Source organism: Mya arenaria, chromosome 14 (genome assembly GCF_026914265.1).
Source record: "Mya arenaria isolate MELC-2E11 chromosome 14, ASM2691426v1".
NCBI lineage: Eukaryota > Metazoa > Mollusca > Bivalvia > Myida > Myidae > Mya > Mya arenaria.
Window position 1 is genome coordinate 22,313,344 of NC_069135.1, and position 18,169 is coordinate 22,331,512.

The 18,169-nt window shown below is 34.5% G+C and overlaps 1 protein-coding gene across 3 annotated transcripts; it reads left to right on the top strand.

Moving 5' to 3' along the window:
- The first annotated feature begins 1,255 nt into the window (after positions 1–1,255).
- On the top strand, positions 1,256–15,420 carry LOC128216602 (uncharacterized). 3 transcript variants are annotated; one of them, XM_052923219.1, is made up of 11 exons: positions 1,256–1,445; positions 2,693–2,851; positions 3,610–3,667; positions 5,896–6,054; positions 6,578–6,744; positions 7,302–7,419; positions 7,922–8,088; positions 8,282–8,341; positions 8,563–8,650; positions 11,377–11,520; positions 11,897–15,420. In XM_052923219.1, the coding sequence occupies exons 2-11, from the start codon at positions 2,726–2,728 to the stop codon at positions 13,537–13,539; spliced, it is 2,730 nt and encodes a 909-aa protein (XP_052779179.1). In that variant the 5' UTR covers positions 1,256–1,445; positions 2,693–2,725; the 3' UTR covers positions 13,540–15,420. The 3 variants fall into 3 exon arrangements, with proteins under 3 accessions (XP_052779179.1, XP_052779180.1, XP_052779181.1); XM_052923220.1 differs by having other exon boundaries at positions 11,398–11,520; XM_052923221.1 differs by lacking the exon at positions 2,693–2,851.
- Positions 15,421–18,169: the final 2,749 nt, after the last annotated feature.

An 18,169-nucleotide genomic window follows, 5' to 3' on the forward strand; every position in this document is an offset into this window, starting at 1 on the left:
ATATATATGCATTGAGAGACATCTTATTTTTAAACATACATATGCAGCGAGAGACATTTTAGTTTTGAACATACATATGCATCAAGAGACGTCTTATTTTTGAACATACATATGCAGCGAAAGGCATCTTATTTTAAACATACATATGCATCGAGAGACATTTTAGTTTTGAACATATATATGCATCAAGAGACGTCTTATTTTTGAACATACACATGCATCGAGAGACATCTTAGTTTGAAACATACATATGCATCGGAAGGCGTCTTATTTTTAAACATACATATGCATCAAGAGACATCTTAGTTTTAAACATACATATGCATCAAGAGACATCTTATTTTTAAACATACATATGCATCGAGAGACATCTTGGTTTGAAACATACATATGCATCGAGAGACATCTTAGTTTAAAACATACATATGCATCGAGAGACATCTTATTTTTGAACATACATATGCATCGAGAGACATCTTAGTTTTGAGCATACATATGTATCGAGAGACGTCTTAGTTTGAAACATACATATGCATCGAGAGACATCTTGGTTTTAAACATACATATGCAGCGAGAGACATCTTAGTTTTGAACATACATATGCATCGAGAGACATCTTAGTTTGAAACATACATATGCAGCGAGAGACATCTTAATTTTGAACATACATATGCATCGCCGAAAAACATCTTGGTTTTAAAAATACATATGCATCGCTGAAATACATCAATTCTAAACAAACATGTGCATCGAAATGAATCTTAAGGTTTTTTTTTTAACTTAATTCGAAAAGCACCTTAGTTTTAAACATATATATGATTCGAAAGGCAATTTAGCTATAAACTTATTTATTAACATAGATATTAGTTCTTTTAAATAACATATGGATCTTGGTTTTGAATCAAAACAGTAGTCGAAAAATGTATCTAGTTTAAAACTCAAATGTGAATCGAAACGTATCTTGTTTTAAACTTACGTATGAAATATTTTGAATATTACTTTATATATTATATTAAACACCGTAGTATTCGAATACAAATTCTAGTATTCGCTTAAAGTTTATGTTTATTGCGAACGGGGCTTGAAAACCAATTGGTATAACAATAATAATGTAATTAACACCAAAATATGTATGTCACAAGCTGGCTTTAATCCAAATCTTCGTTCCACTGTAAGAGCCGACTATCGACCCATGTTTAATGGTTAAAGCGTACTGTTTATCTGGGTGACTGCTCCATACACGGTTTATCTCAGGTATAACATTCTTCGTGTTCCTAACAGGAAGTTTTGAAATAAAGTTTAAACGATCATATTGACAAATGTGAAATACTGAACTCAGATACTGAACGGAATACTTCAGGATGATCACTCTGATTGAAGGATTGTAATTTTTTAGTCCATCGTAAAGGGACAGTGTTTTCAAGTCGTTGATATTATTTAGTAAGGTGAGTCATTTTTCCAACATTGATACTATAGTTGAGGGGTTCGGTGTTATACTAAAAGCATTGTGTCTGTAAATTGCTCGAAAGACAACGAACAGCTTAAAAAATAAAATAAATAATTGCTATAGCCTATAAATATTAATGTGAAAACTATAACACTTTTGAAGAAACAGTTATCTTATATATACTGTATGTAATACTTTACAACTTCCTTTTTATAAATCATGTATATGATTATTTTTATATACTGATAAAGGAGTCATGCCGACACGTTTAGATATTTGATAGTTTAAAAAAACACAACCTTTCTGTGTGAGTGGATTGACTATTTAATATTTATTACACTATGTTTAAATAATTCCACTGTTATAAATAACCTGCACGTAATTTATAATGCGTGAATAAGTATATTAACTATTAAAAATGCTCTGTCATGTGCAATGTGCAGTTGCTCAATGTAGATTAAATTAAATTAAATTTAAGGATTAAATTATAAACATGTAAACAAAATCAAGCATTGATTAATTTATTTGTTATGAAAACGAGTGACGACTCTGTATGATTACACACTTTATCGAATGAAGAAGTTTGATCATTGGTGAGAATATTTCTTATCTCGGATAAATGTTTGCTTGCTAAAGAAATCGACCAATGCCCCGCTACGTACACATATGATAAACTTAATAGAGAATATTAAATAAACAACGTTCACTGGCAGTTTTATATTGCTTTGATTAATTTTACAAAAGATATAATTGGTGGTATGGACAACGCAATCAACGAAATCATCGCCAACAAAACAGAAACATATTAACCCAGTGTTTAATTTTTAATGACACGAACTCTTTAAGTATGTTTTGCATTGAGTTATACAGCTCTAATCCTTACTTTACAAGAAGAAGTTCCATCGACATATTCTTACTTGCCCCTTCCTTATGTATATAATGTTAATTGTATATAGTAAATTAAAGGAGTCCTTCGTGTAACAAAGTAATTAAAACACAACAACATATATTGAAATTAATGATTTAGATGGTGTCGACGGACTTTGTCAATTTTATCCATAACTGAAAACAAAACCGTCGACTTTCTACATATATCTTTTATTTGCTGCTCCCATACAAAACAATCTCTAAGATAATGATGACGGTACGTCTCAAATCATGGCTTGCGGATCCGTCCTTTTGCCTTCGGTTAGATGGTGTTGTTGGGTGTCTGAATCATACTTGTAAACTATATTTTGAATCCAGAGGATGATTGATGTATCTTGATAATCTCCCAACATGACTCGCTTGATCATTTCCATCTGTGCGTTGATCTTGGTAGCAGGCAAAGGGATGTCGGAACAGATAGACAGCTGCAACAATCATGCAACATACAATGGTTGTAATAATGATTGTTCTCAATCAGTGAGTATTCATTATAATTCTTTCATGCCTTTTGATGAAATATGGAGTTTTACCAGAGAAATAACAGCAGTGAAAATATTTCAATGCAAACTAAGGAGTGAAAATATAAAATATATATTGTAGTTATTCCCCTTTGATTAAAACTGACTAGCTCACGTTTGAACCAGTATTAAAACACGATCTTACACTGAAATCAACAAATATCCTCTATATCATTGATTACTTTTATTCAAAGATATTATTCTCAGTATAGGACTGTGCTAATAGAGGTAAAAAAACTAGATAAGTGGAAACCAAATCCGACTACGTTAATTTTTGTCCAAAAAGTTAAATTTCGAGGTTATGACATGCACTGGTATGGACATACCATCATTTGGAATGAAATAATTTTAAACGACACGACCATCGTTACTTGCTGGGCGAGATTTTTGTCCCAGAATGTGTTTACATATTACTACGAGTAGTAGATTTATTTTGCAGTATGTATATTTCAATAGAAATATAATTTGGTGTGTCCCATGTTACAAACTTGAGAGCTTAAAAACAAGTTATATACCATCGTTGTGGTCATATGATAGCTCTTTCTCTACTAATGTTGCAAACTTTAATAGGTACTTTTTTTTAGAATAGTTACGTATCATTTTCAAATACTAAACGTAAAGCTGGTTTCTTTTCATGTAAACTGTCGCTTGGAATTACTTGTCGAACTATTTAATATTTGGACGTTGGGAAGTCTTACACGTTATTCTTTATTTCAGAGACCAAGGATCGACGGTGATGACTTTTTCTTTAACTGCTCTATTGGCACGAAAAAAGGTATGTTTGAATATCATTTCTAGACTGGTACTTTCATTCTTTTCGCACCATAACGGTTAGGTTTTATTAAAGAAAAGTCACGTTGAGTACCAGTCTATGATCTTTCATGGTTGAGAACCATACATCAGTTACTGCCATTGACCAACAATGACGTAGCTACGTATAGGCCTGGGCCTACAACCTTTTTGAAAAATGACTTAATTTGATTAACCCAAAAATGCAATAAAAACTAAAAACTACTCAAACACTTTGAACAAATCAAAAATTTGTTATATTAAAACCAAAGCAAGTTTGGTTTTTTTTTTTCAACTACTTGCAAGGTGTATTGCTGGGTTTTATTGTAATCATTGTAAGAGTAATGGAGTTCGTGTTAGGTGCATAAAAAATCCACATAATCACAGAATCATCGGGCCTACAAGTTTTTAGGCCCTAGCTACGCCCCTGACCAAAGAGGTATTTTGGATAACTTCAATTAAATCCAGATAAAATACTTACTCATTTAATGTAAATTAATGTGGTACAACAATGATTCGTAAATCCCTTGACCAATGTAGTAATTTTTAGAACAATTTAAGTCTTCATCTGAACTAGAAAACTCACAAATTACACATTAATTTATCTCATTGGATATCACATAACAGTTTATGAAAAATACAAAATCTTATCTCGAGATATCGAGGAAAATGACAGCCTTTTTTAACTTAACATTCGACCTGAAGTGTATTTAAAACACATTTAAAACAAATAACAATTTCTAAAAAAAATATCATTCAATAACAAAATCGGGGACAAGCCCAGTTTATTCAAAATTACAAAAATAAACCCTGTTTAAAGGTACAAGGCAAGGAACAATTTTAAAATACTTTCGAAACTGAAACAATATATGAAACTTTACATTCGAAGTATTGGGTCAGCATTTATATCCTTATATGCATTGTTATTCGTATTGAACCTGAAAACGTTATCTTAGCGGAAGATTTAGACATTTGAAATTTAAAGGAAAGCTTCCGTGTTTCACTTGTAGTGAATAAACAATTTATCAATTACTTCACATGTGTGTGAATTCAGGGTTGATGGAATCTTCTTATAACACAATCAGTCTAGTATTTTTGAAAGTCTTTGCTTTACTTAAACTGAAAATGAATAATGAACGAAGCAATTCATTAGGATTTATTTCATACGCCTGACGATGGAAAAACAGCGACAAGCCACAGTAGTCTATCATTTAACTAAGATCCTGTTTCAAGCTACACTTATTAAGACCAAACAAACACTAAACGAGAAACAAACAACGTCGCAAGACAACACACACTAAACGAGATACACACAACGTCACTAGACAACAAACACTAAACGAGATACATACAACGTCACTAGACAACAAACACTAAACGAAATACACACAACGTCACTAGACAACAAACACTAAACGAGATACACACAACGTCACTGGACAACAAACACTAAACGAGATACACAACGTCACTAGACAACACACACTAAACGAGCTCCTGCTTTGGTGTCATTTGACCTGTACAAAATTTAGTGACATTCTAGGCATTTCGAGATTTTCTGACATTGTTAAAGTGCAGTTATTCATAGTTATTTTATGCTAGACATTTGGTAGGAGTGACCCCTTTGATGAATCTGAAGATTTTTTTTAGGCTAAATGTCACTAAATTTTGTACAGGTCTAATGACACCAAAGCAGGAGCTCATTCCCACCAAATCACTGGTATGCACAGTAAGCACTGAGAACTGCAAGGATTAGCCCTGGAACCATGATAAGGAACAGTCTCAAGTTCAAGTATAGACTCAGACTCAGAAAAGCACTTTTATAAAATTGCAAAGACTCATCTCTATTTCATTCATTTTACAAAAATAAATATGTACAATTGTTTAAATTTGAAGCGAAATATAATGCAGTAGATTTCACCATTAAACTCCACTAAAAAGGAGATTGCAATGAAATGAAGATTTACAGTTTCGCCACTTGAGTCTTGAGATTTGAGAATGTTTATGTCATGGCCCAGGTAGTCAGAAATTTAACCAAGATCAAGTTTAATTAATGGCTCAATGATCAATACAAAAAAAAACAACTTAACAAGAGACGAAATTCTACAACACAACAAAGATGAAACATATATAAAAAATACCGCCATTGGCATGTGTTGGATGAAGTGCCTTGGCAAATGAATCTGATTTATATCTACTTTTATTTGTTTGCAGACGTGGAGATGTTTAAAACTACTAACAAGGATATTTTTAACCAAAGAAGGAAAGAAAAATTCGATGCTCCCGAACTGACAGGGATTGGGACATTTTGGATTTCTGATGAAAGAACGTCGCCCTCGCTTACACTGGAACTAACCTTCAGGCTTCCAAAAGGTCTGAAACATGAAATTAATGTGGATTTCTAAATTCAATCTAAAAGAGCTATATATTCAACTTGGTGACTCTTATGAGCCGTGTTCGTACTTTAAAGGATTTTTGCGCTATTAAAAAGCCCTTTCAGGAAAGTAAACCGCCAATGAAACTCTTTATGAAATGGCCGACTTGATTAATAAAACCATCAACAGCTATTAGTGACTTGATTCACTAGCATGTATGCAATACATTTCACTGAACTCATACGTACATAATTATGTTTGAATCGGAAGGTAAACCCGCTATTAGCTTACTATAACATACAGGCAATCGTGCTGTAGTAGTTACAAGTATACCAAAATGTCTTCGCGAATATGCAAGCACCTTCTCCATTTTATTCGTGAATGCTACGACCCGCTTCTTAGTCGTGTATTGGCGTATTATTTCATAAGATATTGTTGTACCAGTACATAATGACGATGTTGAGTATTATTAGACGCGTTAAATGGACATTTGCTAATTAAAGAAATGCATTTTATTTCAGCATTTTTCAACGGCGGCAGATTCGAATACCCGAAAGCAGTATTGCTTAACTTTACTAGCGTAGAAGGCGGCAACTGGAGTGACAAATTCTATCACGACTGTCCGAGGGAGAGAATTTTTGCTTTCCACAGATACCAACCGACTTTTGAATACGACGCTAACAATCCAGTAAGTTGAATATTAATACTTATACTTAGAATTTACGATTATGTACCCTAAAATGAGATCGCAAACGGATTCTGATTAATTAATTTAGAAGGATTCCGGCGAAAAAAGACCGCCAAACTTACTATAAGTCATTAATTGATTTCTGATTAAGTGGGTTCTTCATAATTTCGACAATACGCGCTGGCTAGTATGGAGCATTGTGCGCCAACACTAAGATTATTATTGTTTATCTTGACTTGATGACTAGATCCCATTGCAGCTGGTACACATTTGAAGCACTTCTTAAATTATTATTTGTCGATTTTGTAGTACTACGTTTAACCTTTGAAACAACTACAACTGCATAGACGTAAATGTTTTATTCAATATTTTGCCAGTCTAGTAAGGAGGATCCTATTTATAACACTTTTTTGATATTTCGTTATATACATTGTATATTTAATGCTGGATAAAATCTTGCAAAAATGAATTTCTTCAAATTTATAAAAAAATAATAGGCGTATTTGATTAATGCATTATTTATATACTCATTCTGAACAACATTCGTTTGTTTTCAGCGCTCCATAACGTACAGCTGCTTGTATGGCCTCGATTTTAAACTATTAAAGGGAGTTTATATTTTAACTTTTACAACGGTCGAAGGCCGTAGCAGGACTTACCAAGTTACTGTTCCAGGTATTGTGTTTTCCTGTACAGATTTTACGAGCATATAGGTCTTAAATAGCTAATTTCTTGTTGATGACATACATAACGTAACGTATTGATTTAGTCTGTGGATAACTTGATATTTTGGCGAAAAATCAACAGCAACCGTCGCTTAAAATCGTTCAGCTATGTACCAATAAGTAGAGTGCTTTAAGTGAAAATCTTAGTAATTTATCCGCACGCTGCTTTCTGCAAAATAAGCGCTCTACATACCAAGAGACAGACGCTCACGCTGGCAAACCCTTTGTTTTGTATCCCTGTTGAAGCAAAGCGCATAAACTGCAAAAGGAGAACCAAATAAGACATATGCTTCGTTATATGTATATCAATTTTAAGATAAAAAAAGAAGAAGAAATCCAATAGTCGCGTTTCACATATAAAGCACACACTAAGATATGTGTGTATTGTTCGCACGTGATCACTTTGAATGTATTTCTGTATTTGCTATACATGTTGCATGCTTATTTTGTAGTTCGTTTTCAAAGCAGTAAAGTTTGGAAACCTATAATTGCAACTAGTCTTGACAATGACAGTGGTAATTTAAGCGTCATCGTGGAAAAACAGCCCACAGCATTGCAGCACTTGATATACGATTTAAATCTTTGTAATCAGGACGATATATGCACGCAACAGAAACCGGTGAGTTTAATTTAAACTGGGTCAACTTCAGAAAATTAGATATTGTTCATTACTTTTCTGAATTTTTATACTAATTATGATATTTCCAAAAATACGCAAATGATTAAAGTTCGAATCTCATAGTTTGAAATACTTTAGAACTGTATGACCTCAACATATACTAATTAATTTCTTGACTTGACTTGTATTTTAGAAATCAATGTCTGGAAATATCACCCGCTTCCAAATTACAAATGGAGTCTATATTGTGAAGGTGAGAGCCAGTTTATTTTTCATTGCCACTAGCTAATGTAAAAGTTAAATTAAAAAAAAAACAATGAAAGTTACCCCAATTTAGTTAATGATGTGGACAAAATAGTACTGAAACTAGTTGAGGGTCTGCGTCCCTAATGCTGCTATATTTTAAATGGCTACGTAACGCGTACCGACTTGTTCACTTGTACTGGAATGTTCAACATGTTACTTTTGTTATAGGTGATTATACACGGTTGTCCACAGAATTATAGATGCGACGAAGAAGTGTCATACAAGATCAATGCTTTACAACTCCCTCTAACCAAAGGTTGGTATGATATATTTGTTAGTAAACGAGTTTATTCATTCCGTTTGTACCAGGCTTTTGTCGTGTTTACCTAGTGTTCACAGTAAGGTACTACTTAGGAACATAATGGTAATGTGTTTAATGGAATCTGATATTTGCCCAACATTACTACACTACTAATAAATAATTACATGTACCACTTAATTCATATCAATAAAATCGGCAGCCGAATTTTCACCAACCCTTTTCAATCCAGTACTCGTTATGTACGTTTTATCACATTAATAAACTGCGGAAGTGGGAGAGCGCAATTATAAAAAGTATCATCCTGCATTTTTTTTTAAATCCATATGGCCATATCGAACATATAAAATTAACACAGCTATTGTTATCGTATATTTGCCTAAAACCGAGCTTATTCCGATAAGTAGTAGTATTTTTTATGTTACAGTTTTGTTTTAGGTTTAAAAAGGTCTGCCCGAGCCAATTGACTATATTTAACCTTGACTCACCGTGCGTCCCATCAGGACTTTAAGTGTATTTTAGTGTCAAAACGGGCATAAATGGCGCGACTGCAATTCTTAAAAACAATGAAAATGGACAAGGGTAAAAATCTTAAACATAAACTGTATTAAGGGGGACAAGGGTAAAAAGCTTAAACATAAACTGTATTAAGGGGGACAAGGGTAAAAAGCTTAAACATAAACTGTATTAAGGGGGACAAGGGTAAAAAGCTTAAACATAAACTGTATTAAGGGGGACAAGGGTAAAAAGCTTAAACATAAACTGTATTAAGGGGGACAAGGGTAAAAAGCTTAAACATAAACTGTATTAAGGGGGACAAGGGTAAAAAGCTTAAACACAAACTGTATTAAGGGGGACAAGGGTAAAAAGCTTAAACATAAACTGTATTAAGGGGGACAAGGGTAAAAAGCTTAAACATAAACTGTATTAAGGGGGACAAGGGTAAAAAGCTTAAACATAAACTGTATTAAGGGGGACAAGGGTAAAAAGCTTAAACATAAACTGTATTAAGGGGGACAAGGGTCAAAACTTAAGCATAAACTGTATTAAGGGGGACAAGGGTCAAAAGCTTAAGCATAAACTGTATTAAGGGGGACAAGGGTAAAAAGCTAAAGCATAAACTGTATTAAGGGGGACAAGGGTAAAAAGCTTAAGCATAAACTGTATTAAGGGGGACAAGGGTAAAAAGCTTAAACACAAACTGTATTAAGGGGGACAAGGGTAAAAAGCTTAAACACAAACTGTATTAAGGGGGACAAGGGTAAAAAGCTTAAACGCAAACTGTATTAAGGGGGACAAGGTAAGGGCCCAATTAAACGGCACTGAACGAGATACACCAAGCTAAAAACACCACACACAGACCACATGGAACGGATTAGTCACATGGCACTGAACAAGATACACCAAGCTACAACCACCACACACAGACCACATGGAACGGATTAGTCACATGGCACCGAACAAGATACACCAAGCTACAAACACCACACAGAGACCACATGGAATGGATTAGTCACATGACACTGAACAAGATACACCAAGCTACAAACACCACACACATACCACTTGGAACGGATTAGTCACATGGCACTGAACAAGATACACCAAGCTACAAACACCACACACAGACCACATGGAACGGATTAGTCACATGGCACTGAACAAGATACACCAAGCTACAACCACCACACACAGACCACATGGAACGGATTAGTCACATGGCACTGAACAAGATACACCAAGCTACAAACACCACACACAGACCACATGGAATGGATTAGTCACATGACACTGAACAAGATACACCAAGCTACAAACACCACACACATACCACTTGGAACGGATTAGTCACATGGCACTGAACAAGATACACCAAGCTACAAACACCACACACAGACCACATGGAACGGATTAGTCACATGGCACTGAACAAGATACAGCAAGCTACAACCACCACACACAGACCACATGGAACGGATTAGTCACATGGCACTGAACAAGATACACCAAGCTACAACCACCACACACAGACCACATGGAACGGATTAGTCACATGGCACTGAACAAGATACACCAAGCTACAAACACCACACACAGACCACATGGAATGGATTAGTCACATGACACTGAACAAGATACACCAAGCTACAAACACCACACACAGACCACATGGAATGGATTAGTCACATGGCACTGAACAAGATACACCAAGCTACAAACACCACACACAGACCACATGGAACGGATTAGTCACATGGCACTGAACAAGATACACCAAGCTACAACCACCACACACAGACCACATGGAACGGATTAGTCACATGGCACTGAACAAGATACACCAAGCTACTAACACCACACACAGACCACATGGAATGGATTAGTCACATGACACTGAACAAGATACACCAAGCTACAAACACCACACACAGACCACATGGAACGGATTAGTCACACGGCACTGAACAAGATACACCAAGCTACAAACACCACACAGAGACCACATGGAATAGATTAGTCACATGACACTGAACAAGATACACCAAGCTACAAACACCACACACAGACCACATGGAATGGATTAGTCACATGGCGACTTCCTAATATATATTTTGAAATTACATTGTTTAGTTCCATTTGAGTTAATTTATCTCCAAATATTGATAATGTCAATATACTTACCATTTTTATGATTGTGACCACTAAACCTCTCTTGTATACAGATTCTCCTATTACCTATCCAGCGCAAGAGGACTGGAAGAAACTAGCTGCTATGATAACTGGATGTTTAGCCGGCATCGCTTTGTTGCTGTTAATTGCATACTGCATAAGGCGGAATTTGCCTTATCAACAAAAGTTTGAACACCGTTAGTAGATTGTTTCTTTTATTAACATTTTATGAAATGAGCTTTCATGTCAAATCACAACTGGTTAAAAAGCTACACGACAACAGCACTGATTGTGAATGCGCTTTTTGAAATTTTATACTACATATTTACACTAAAAGTAGGGAAGGCAAAAACGCCAAAATGAAACGCCGACAGACAATTTCATTTATATATAAACGACGAACTTTAACTTAACTAAATATCCGGCAATATTCTTTTGTTTCACATTTCTGCCAAAATAGGCAATACAAAGCATGCCTCTGACATGAAATATTTCTGTGTAATACCATATTTCTTAAAATCTTATTTAAAAGTTTTAAATATAACATGCCCTTCCGTTTTTATTCTTTTACAGAAAACGACGCAAGAGGCGTTATTATTCACCCATATATACAACTATCTAGGTGTACAGTACGACATCACGTAGTAGTGAACAAACTACACGCGTTTCTTTCTGCTTGTGTTGACTGCGATCTCTTGCCTGATGAATCTCTACGGAAGGTTAAAGATGAAAAACGTGCGGACAGCATTTTTAAAGGTTTAAAATTTGCAATCGTCATATGTCTTGACGAAATTTCCAACGACCCAACTTTTAGTCTGCTTTTAAAAGCCGCATTAAAACGACGACAGAATAACAATGATATTTTCATAGTTCCTGTGACGTTCTCATACATTCAATCAAGTATTCAGCCGGAAGGTTTGGCCCAGTTTCAGTGTTTAAAATTGATGGACAGTAGCCTTGGGCTTTACAAGAAGATTCATCCGAATCTGTCCGAAGACGCACTTAGTGTTTTTGCTAGTAAACTTATCAGCAGTCAAGAAGGGACAGAACTTGTCGATGATATTAACAGCGGTATTCCACATATTCCCCGAAATCTTCATGCAGAGAATAATCACTTTGGGCAGAGTAGTAACACTTCTCCTACCAAAATTGATCCTAGAAATAATAATATGTCCGAAAAAGAAATTTCAGCAAAAGAAATAATGGGAGAGTTAAGTATGTTTAACGACAAAAGTTCGTATGTGTCGGATCATATTTCAAAACAGCCAGATGTAAGGCTGAAGGTTTCAAGTAAAAAAACCCGCACACGAGATATGTCATTATTATTTGAAGACGATCACGTACCATCAGTTTCTGAGAACGAAGAAGACGACGAGAAATCTTTTAAAGTGAGAAGGTGTGTTGAATTCGTAAAAAGTCAACAGGAAATAACTGATAGCGAACGAATGCCATTGATGCATCATCAACAAGCGGGTATTATGAAGGTAGGGGTTGGGGTTTACGAAGACAATAAGGAACATCCGCTTGATACGTTTCAGAGATACAATCAGGATGGCGAGTCTGAGTCTGATTTTAATCAATACCAATGCTCACCAACTTCAAATGAAACTCCGAATAAACTTTGTCCTCGTTCCTTGTATGAACACGAAACGCGACCAGACTTTCTGGCGCCAAGAGAATTTCACCAAGATTCCGCGTATGACCTTAATCATCAGCTGCCATTTATAAATGGTCGACATCAAATAAATGTACATTCACCGTCTCCCCGGAACGCTCACAGAAATTTCCAGCTACAAACGCCTGCTCAACGCGAATGCCACCATCAATCACTTGGTCACCGCGGTTTGAACCATCATGTGCCTCAATCTTCTTTTAGATTTGTCTCACCAATGCCCGATGATTACAATGATGAGTATTTAGATGATACCCATCACAACGAGCCTTATGATAACTTAAACGAACCTCAATCCCAACAAATAGAAGACGTTCGATTTTCTGCTGTTGACAATTATAATCCGTTATTGAATCGACAGACAAAAGAAGAGATTGCGAACGTTAAAGCAAAATCTGCGTCTGTACCACGTGGTATTCACGAAGCAAGTGATGATCCATGGATTCCACCGTCTGATATTTGTAAAGAAAGTACGACATTTGATAAAAGCGAAGACGTTCTTGATATGCTTCTTGAATTCAACAAGAAAAGTGAAAAGCAATAAATTAAAATGGAACTAGTTTTATTACCATACCTATCGTTAGCATACGGAAGCAATGTTGCATTTTTAACTTAGAACATTATAGAAAAAGTGAGTATAGGTTCACGATAAATTCAAATGGTTCCTAAGCGAGGCGTTCACGATAACTAACTCTACCATATCATGGGTCATAAAAAATACTTTTTTTTTAAATGATATGTCGTCATCGTTTCAGTTTATTTATTTGTTTGCTTTACAATGTTAAACAGATACTTCATAAAGGTGGTGGATGGGTTTTGTCATAAACAATTCATTTATCTTTGTTCTTATTTTACTTGAAATAAAGATCATGCAAACTGCTTAACATACTTTGTATGAGCGGACATCAAGATAATTGGTTATCGGTGCTATAGATTTACAGAATGCACTAAACCTGTATGAGAACTATTGTTTACAGTGAAATTTAACTGTTAATACCTCAAAAACTAAGGTTGTCATTTTCTCCAGAGGTAGACTAAACCACCATACGTTTTCTTTATGTAATGATACAATAGATGTTGTTACGGAATATAAATATTTAGGAGTTATTTTTACTAAAAGTGGCTCGTTTTGTAAAACAAAGTACTATATTTCAAAACAGGCAACAGAGGCAATGTTCTGTTTGCTTAAAAAGTCAAAATATTTATGTTTATCTATTGATTTACAAATAGATTTGTACAACAAGATTATTAAACCTATATTACTATACGGTTGTGAATGTTGGGGTTTGGCAACAATTACATACTCAAAAAGGTTCAATTGAAATTTCTAAAATATATATTAAATGTTAAAAGTAGTACGCCAACATGTATGATATATGGTGAAACGGGTGTTAAGCCTTTACAAATAGATAAAGATTCACGTATGGTCAATTACTGGTCCAACTTGATCGTTCCATCATGTCATAAACTCTCAATCTCAGTATACAACGTCACATTGAGTAAATTCGTGTATTCTGCCAATGTTAGAGCTAATGACTTCAAATGGATTGAACATGTTAAGAATATCTTCATCAAATGTGGTCTTATTAATGTTTGGCAAAGCCACGAATTCCCAAATAAAAAATGGTTACAAAAGAGTGTTAAGCAGAAATTGTCTGATTTGTTTTTAAACGAATGGTACACTACTATGAACTCTTCAAGTAAATGTGTAAATTATAGATTGTTTAAAGAACGTTTTGAATTTGAAAACTATCTTGTTAAAACACCGCCAAAATTATTTAACTATGTTATACGATTTAGAACAAGAAACAATCATTTTTCTATTGAAGTAGGTAGTTGGAGGAATATAAACATAAATGACAGAACTTGCCACCTTTGTGATTCAAATCGTATTGGTGATGAATTTCATTATGTGTTAGAGTGTAGTTATTTCACTAACGAAAGGCGACGTTTCATTGATAACTGTAATTTTAGAACTCCGAATATATAGTCATTTAAACGTGTTATGAAATTAAACCCAGAATGTATTATGTTTCCAAAGTTGTGTAAATTTATGAAATGTATCATTAAAAAAGTTAATTATAGAATATAATGTACTCCTCTTTATACCATGATGTTAATTATTATATTATGATTGAAGTTCATTATTCAAAGCCTGTTTATGTGTAACTGTATAATATGTTCATTGCAATTCTCATTTTGTCATGCATGTATGACATGAGTTTACTGAATAAACTTGAAACTTGTTAGTTTTTACCGCTCATCGACATAAATTACATCTTGCTCTTTTAATTGCTTTGCAAACGAATTTATTTATTTATTCCTCTCAGTTTCATTACTAAGATGTTTGCAGATTTGGTGGGAAGTTTTGTCGAGTAAGTATTTGATGATGGTGTTTATGCTATTATAAAAGGTTTGAAGTTCTTTTGCATCTTTTATCATTCTTAATTGCCGGTTTTGCTTCCAAACAGTTCCAATGAAATGTGACATAATACACTTTTTTGCGAGTTTACATTAAAAATGCTTTACAGGTATTACAGTTTACGGGATAACTTAATCCAATAGCATCCACGTGCAAAATATATGTTTCAGTCCCTGTAAAAACGTTCTTTTGTAAACAAATCTTCGGGAGCGGATCGTTACTGATGCTGGCAAAACTCAGTGCCCAATCTCCCTGCATGTTTGATTTTATAATGTTAGTTTCAAATATTGTGTTTGTATTTACATACACATTCTAAGTGAATATATTTGTTTTCATGCAATAAAATATTGTTTCATTAAAATCATACAAATTCTAATTAGTCTGCATTGTTCTGAGCTTTGTTCAGAGCTTAAATTGACATAAAACACGTCTGCTGTATTGTTTGTCTGTCGTCGATTGACTGTTCAATAAGCTATAATCCTCTTTTAAAATGATCGTAGTATATTTGTAGCTGACTGTATTTTTCATAAACTATATATATATATATATATATATATATATATATATATAGTTTATGAAAAGGTATATATTGGATACCTTATCGCAAAAGGTCATTATTTACAGTTAACGCCATTGATGTCCTCTGTTTATAGCCCTTTTGAACAGTATTTCCTTATATATATATATATATATATATATATATATATATATATATATAGTTTTAAAACCTCTAAAATATTGGGGCCCTGTTTATATTTACACCCGAATTATTGGGTCCACGGTGTATTTATTGGGGCATACCTCAATATTGGGTCAAAGACCCAACATATAAGGACCCAACATAATTGTTTGTTTTAAATGTATCTGCAGGGTCAAATACGTGATTGCAACCTGTATTCCTAAACACATTTATTGGGTCGCAATTTCACTGTTGGGTCGCCAAATATACACGCACCGTGTTTCGTGTATATTTGTATATTATATTATATATTTTGACCCAATATTGCAATATATTGGGACATCACAATAAAGTGGAAAAGCTATCGTTATTGGTATATGTTATACTTATTTTTTTCCATACACAGTAACAACAAACCTTAACGTAGCAATATAACACCTTAACCGTTTAGTTGATGTACTATTATATAGATGATGACATCATTTTCTATAAATAATTCAATTTTTTTTTTTTGCTTGTGAATAGCTTTGAAAATATGATGTAAAATGGAGAATTTGCTCCTTAGGAGCAAAGTTTCCATGTTTCATCGTGTTTTTAAATATCACATTCTACATTCTCTAGATGCGTTAGAATGTGTCTCTATCAGTTATTGGGTAGATGTGAACATTAACATGTAACTCAAAATAATTTAATTCATAGAATAACTCCTATGTCAGCCAGTATAGATCCCAGGAAAAAAAATCAGGCATTCTAGTGCAAGAAAACTTTCTAAATATTACTTTCTATGAAGTTTAATGCTCCTTCCCTAAAAATCTGTTTCTTAAATGCTAAATAATGGTTTATTTTTTTATTTCTTTCCTGTACATCATCGTATCACTTCATAAGCATACAACTTGAATCCAAATGAGACGCCGAGTAATTGGACGTCCCATTCGGATCCAAGCTGGTTGACATTCTGATATGAGTTAACAATCAACATACAATAGGGGAGTGGGTACACTGACGAGCAATGAAAATGCAACAAGTATTTTTGAGTGTAACTACAAAACGTGCATTTTCGTAGACAACAGACCAAGACATATTTCATATTAGTTACCTATGCTACTCCCTGAAATGGGTTTTGTTTTCTGAAATCAACCATGACTGACTACGGCCGGACTTCTGGCGTATTCAACGTCCGCGACGCGCACGCTTTCTTAGCGACGTTTTTAAAATTCGTTTTTACTTTTATTGCACGTGTGCGTTGATTTACTTTATGAAAATCACCTGAAATAGCAAATCTCTAAGAAATAGGCAATGACACGATAAAACAATCGAAAAGTCAGTCTTCAAATTGAACGGTATAACGTCACGGGCTCCGTTTCAGACTGTCCATGACAAGGTACACAGCGTGCAACGCCGTCAAGACAGAATGTCTACCAACGTTAACGTAATCGATTCCTTGCAGCCCAATCGACGACAGAAGACTTGGTCAGGACACGGTGGTAAACCAAAACATTGGAAACTGTGTCAAGAAGACTTAGGGACTACGGTGGAAGTTGTCATCGGCTTTGCAAATTGTCGTGTTGCGCCGTAGCCATCGTATTGAAGTTACAGTCAGCTTGACACAGGCGTGGTAACTGTGTTGCTCTGGGTACCACATCTTGCACACCCGTCTCTCAGGCAATGCCTTGTTTAAATTTTCTTTTTCTGCAGGCATTAAATCTTAACACTTTGCTAGATGAAATGACGACCTTAAGAGATGTGTATATGTTTGCATTCAAAAGATATTGAAGCATATATTCTTTGTTGCGTTTTCATTGCTCGTCAGTGTATAATCCGAAAGCAGACGAAGACAACCAAAAATAACACATAGGCAAAGCAAGTTTGTCGTCACTAAGTATTATCTAACAACTGTCAACAAGTGTGTATGTGTTTAAATTTTCCAAACACTGCTGTCTGGTTGTGAAAGATGTTTGTAAAGCACTGACAAATCCTGACGAGTCCTGACTAGCAATTGTGTATAATTAATCAGAGCTTAAGATAAGGTGTGTATTGCATGTTCTAAAATATCCATTTCTCAATCTATTCCTA

Bases quoted from the DNA above. Each gene is read 5' to 3' on its own strand.
- LOC128216602 (XM_052923219.1), top strand. From the start codon at position 2,726: ATGACTCGCTTGATCATTTCCATCTGTGCGTTGATCTTGGTAGCAGGC. The intron at 6,745-7,301 runs GTAAGTTGAATA...GTTTGTTTTCAG, and splicing joins AATACGACGCTAACAATCCA to CGCTCCATAACGTACAGCTG. The intron at 8,342-8,562 runs GTGAGAGCCAGT...CTTTTGTTATAG, and splicing joins ATGGAGTCTATATTGTGAAG to GTGATTATACACGGTTGTCC.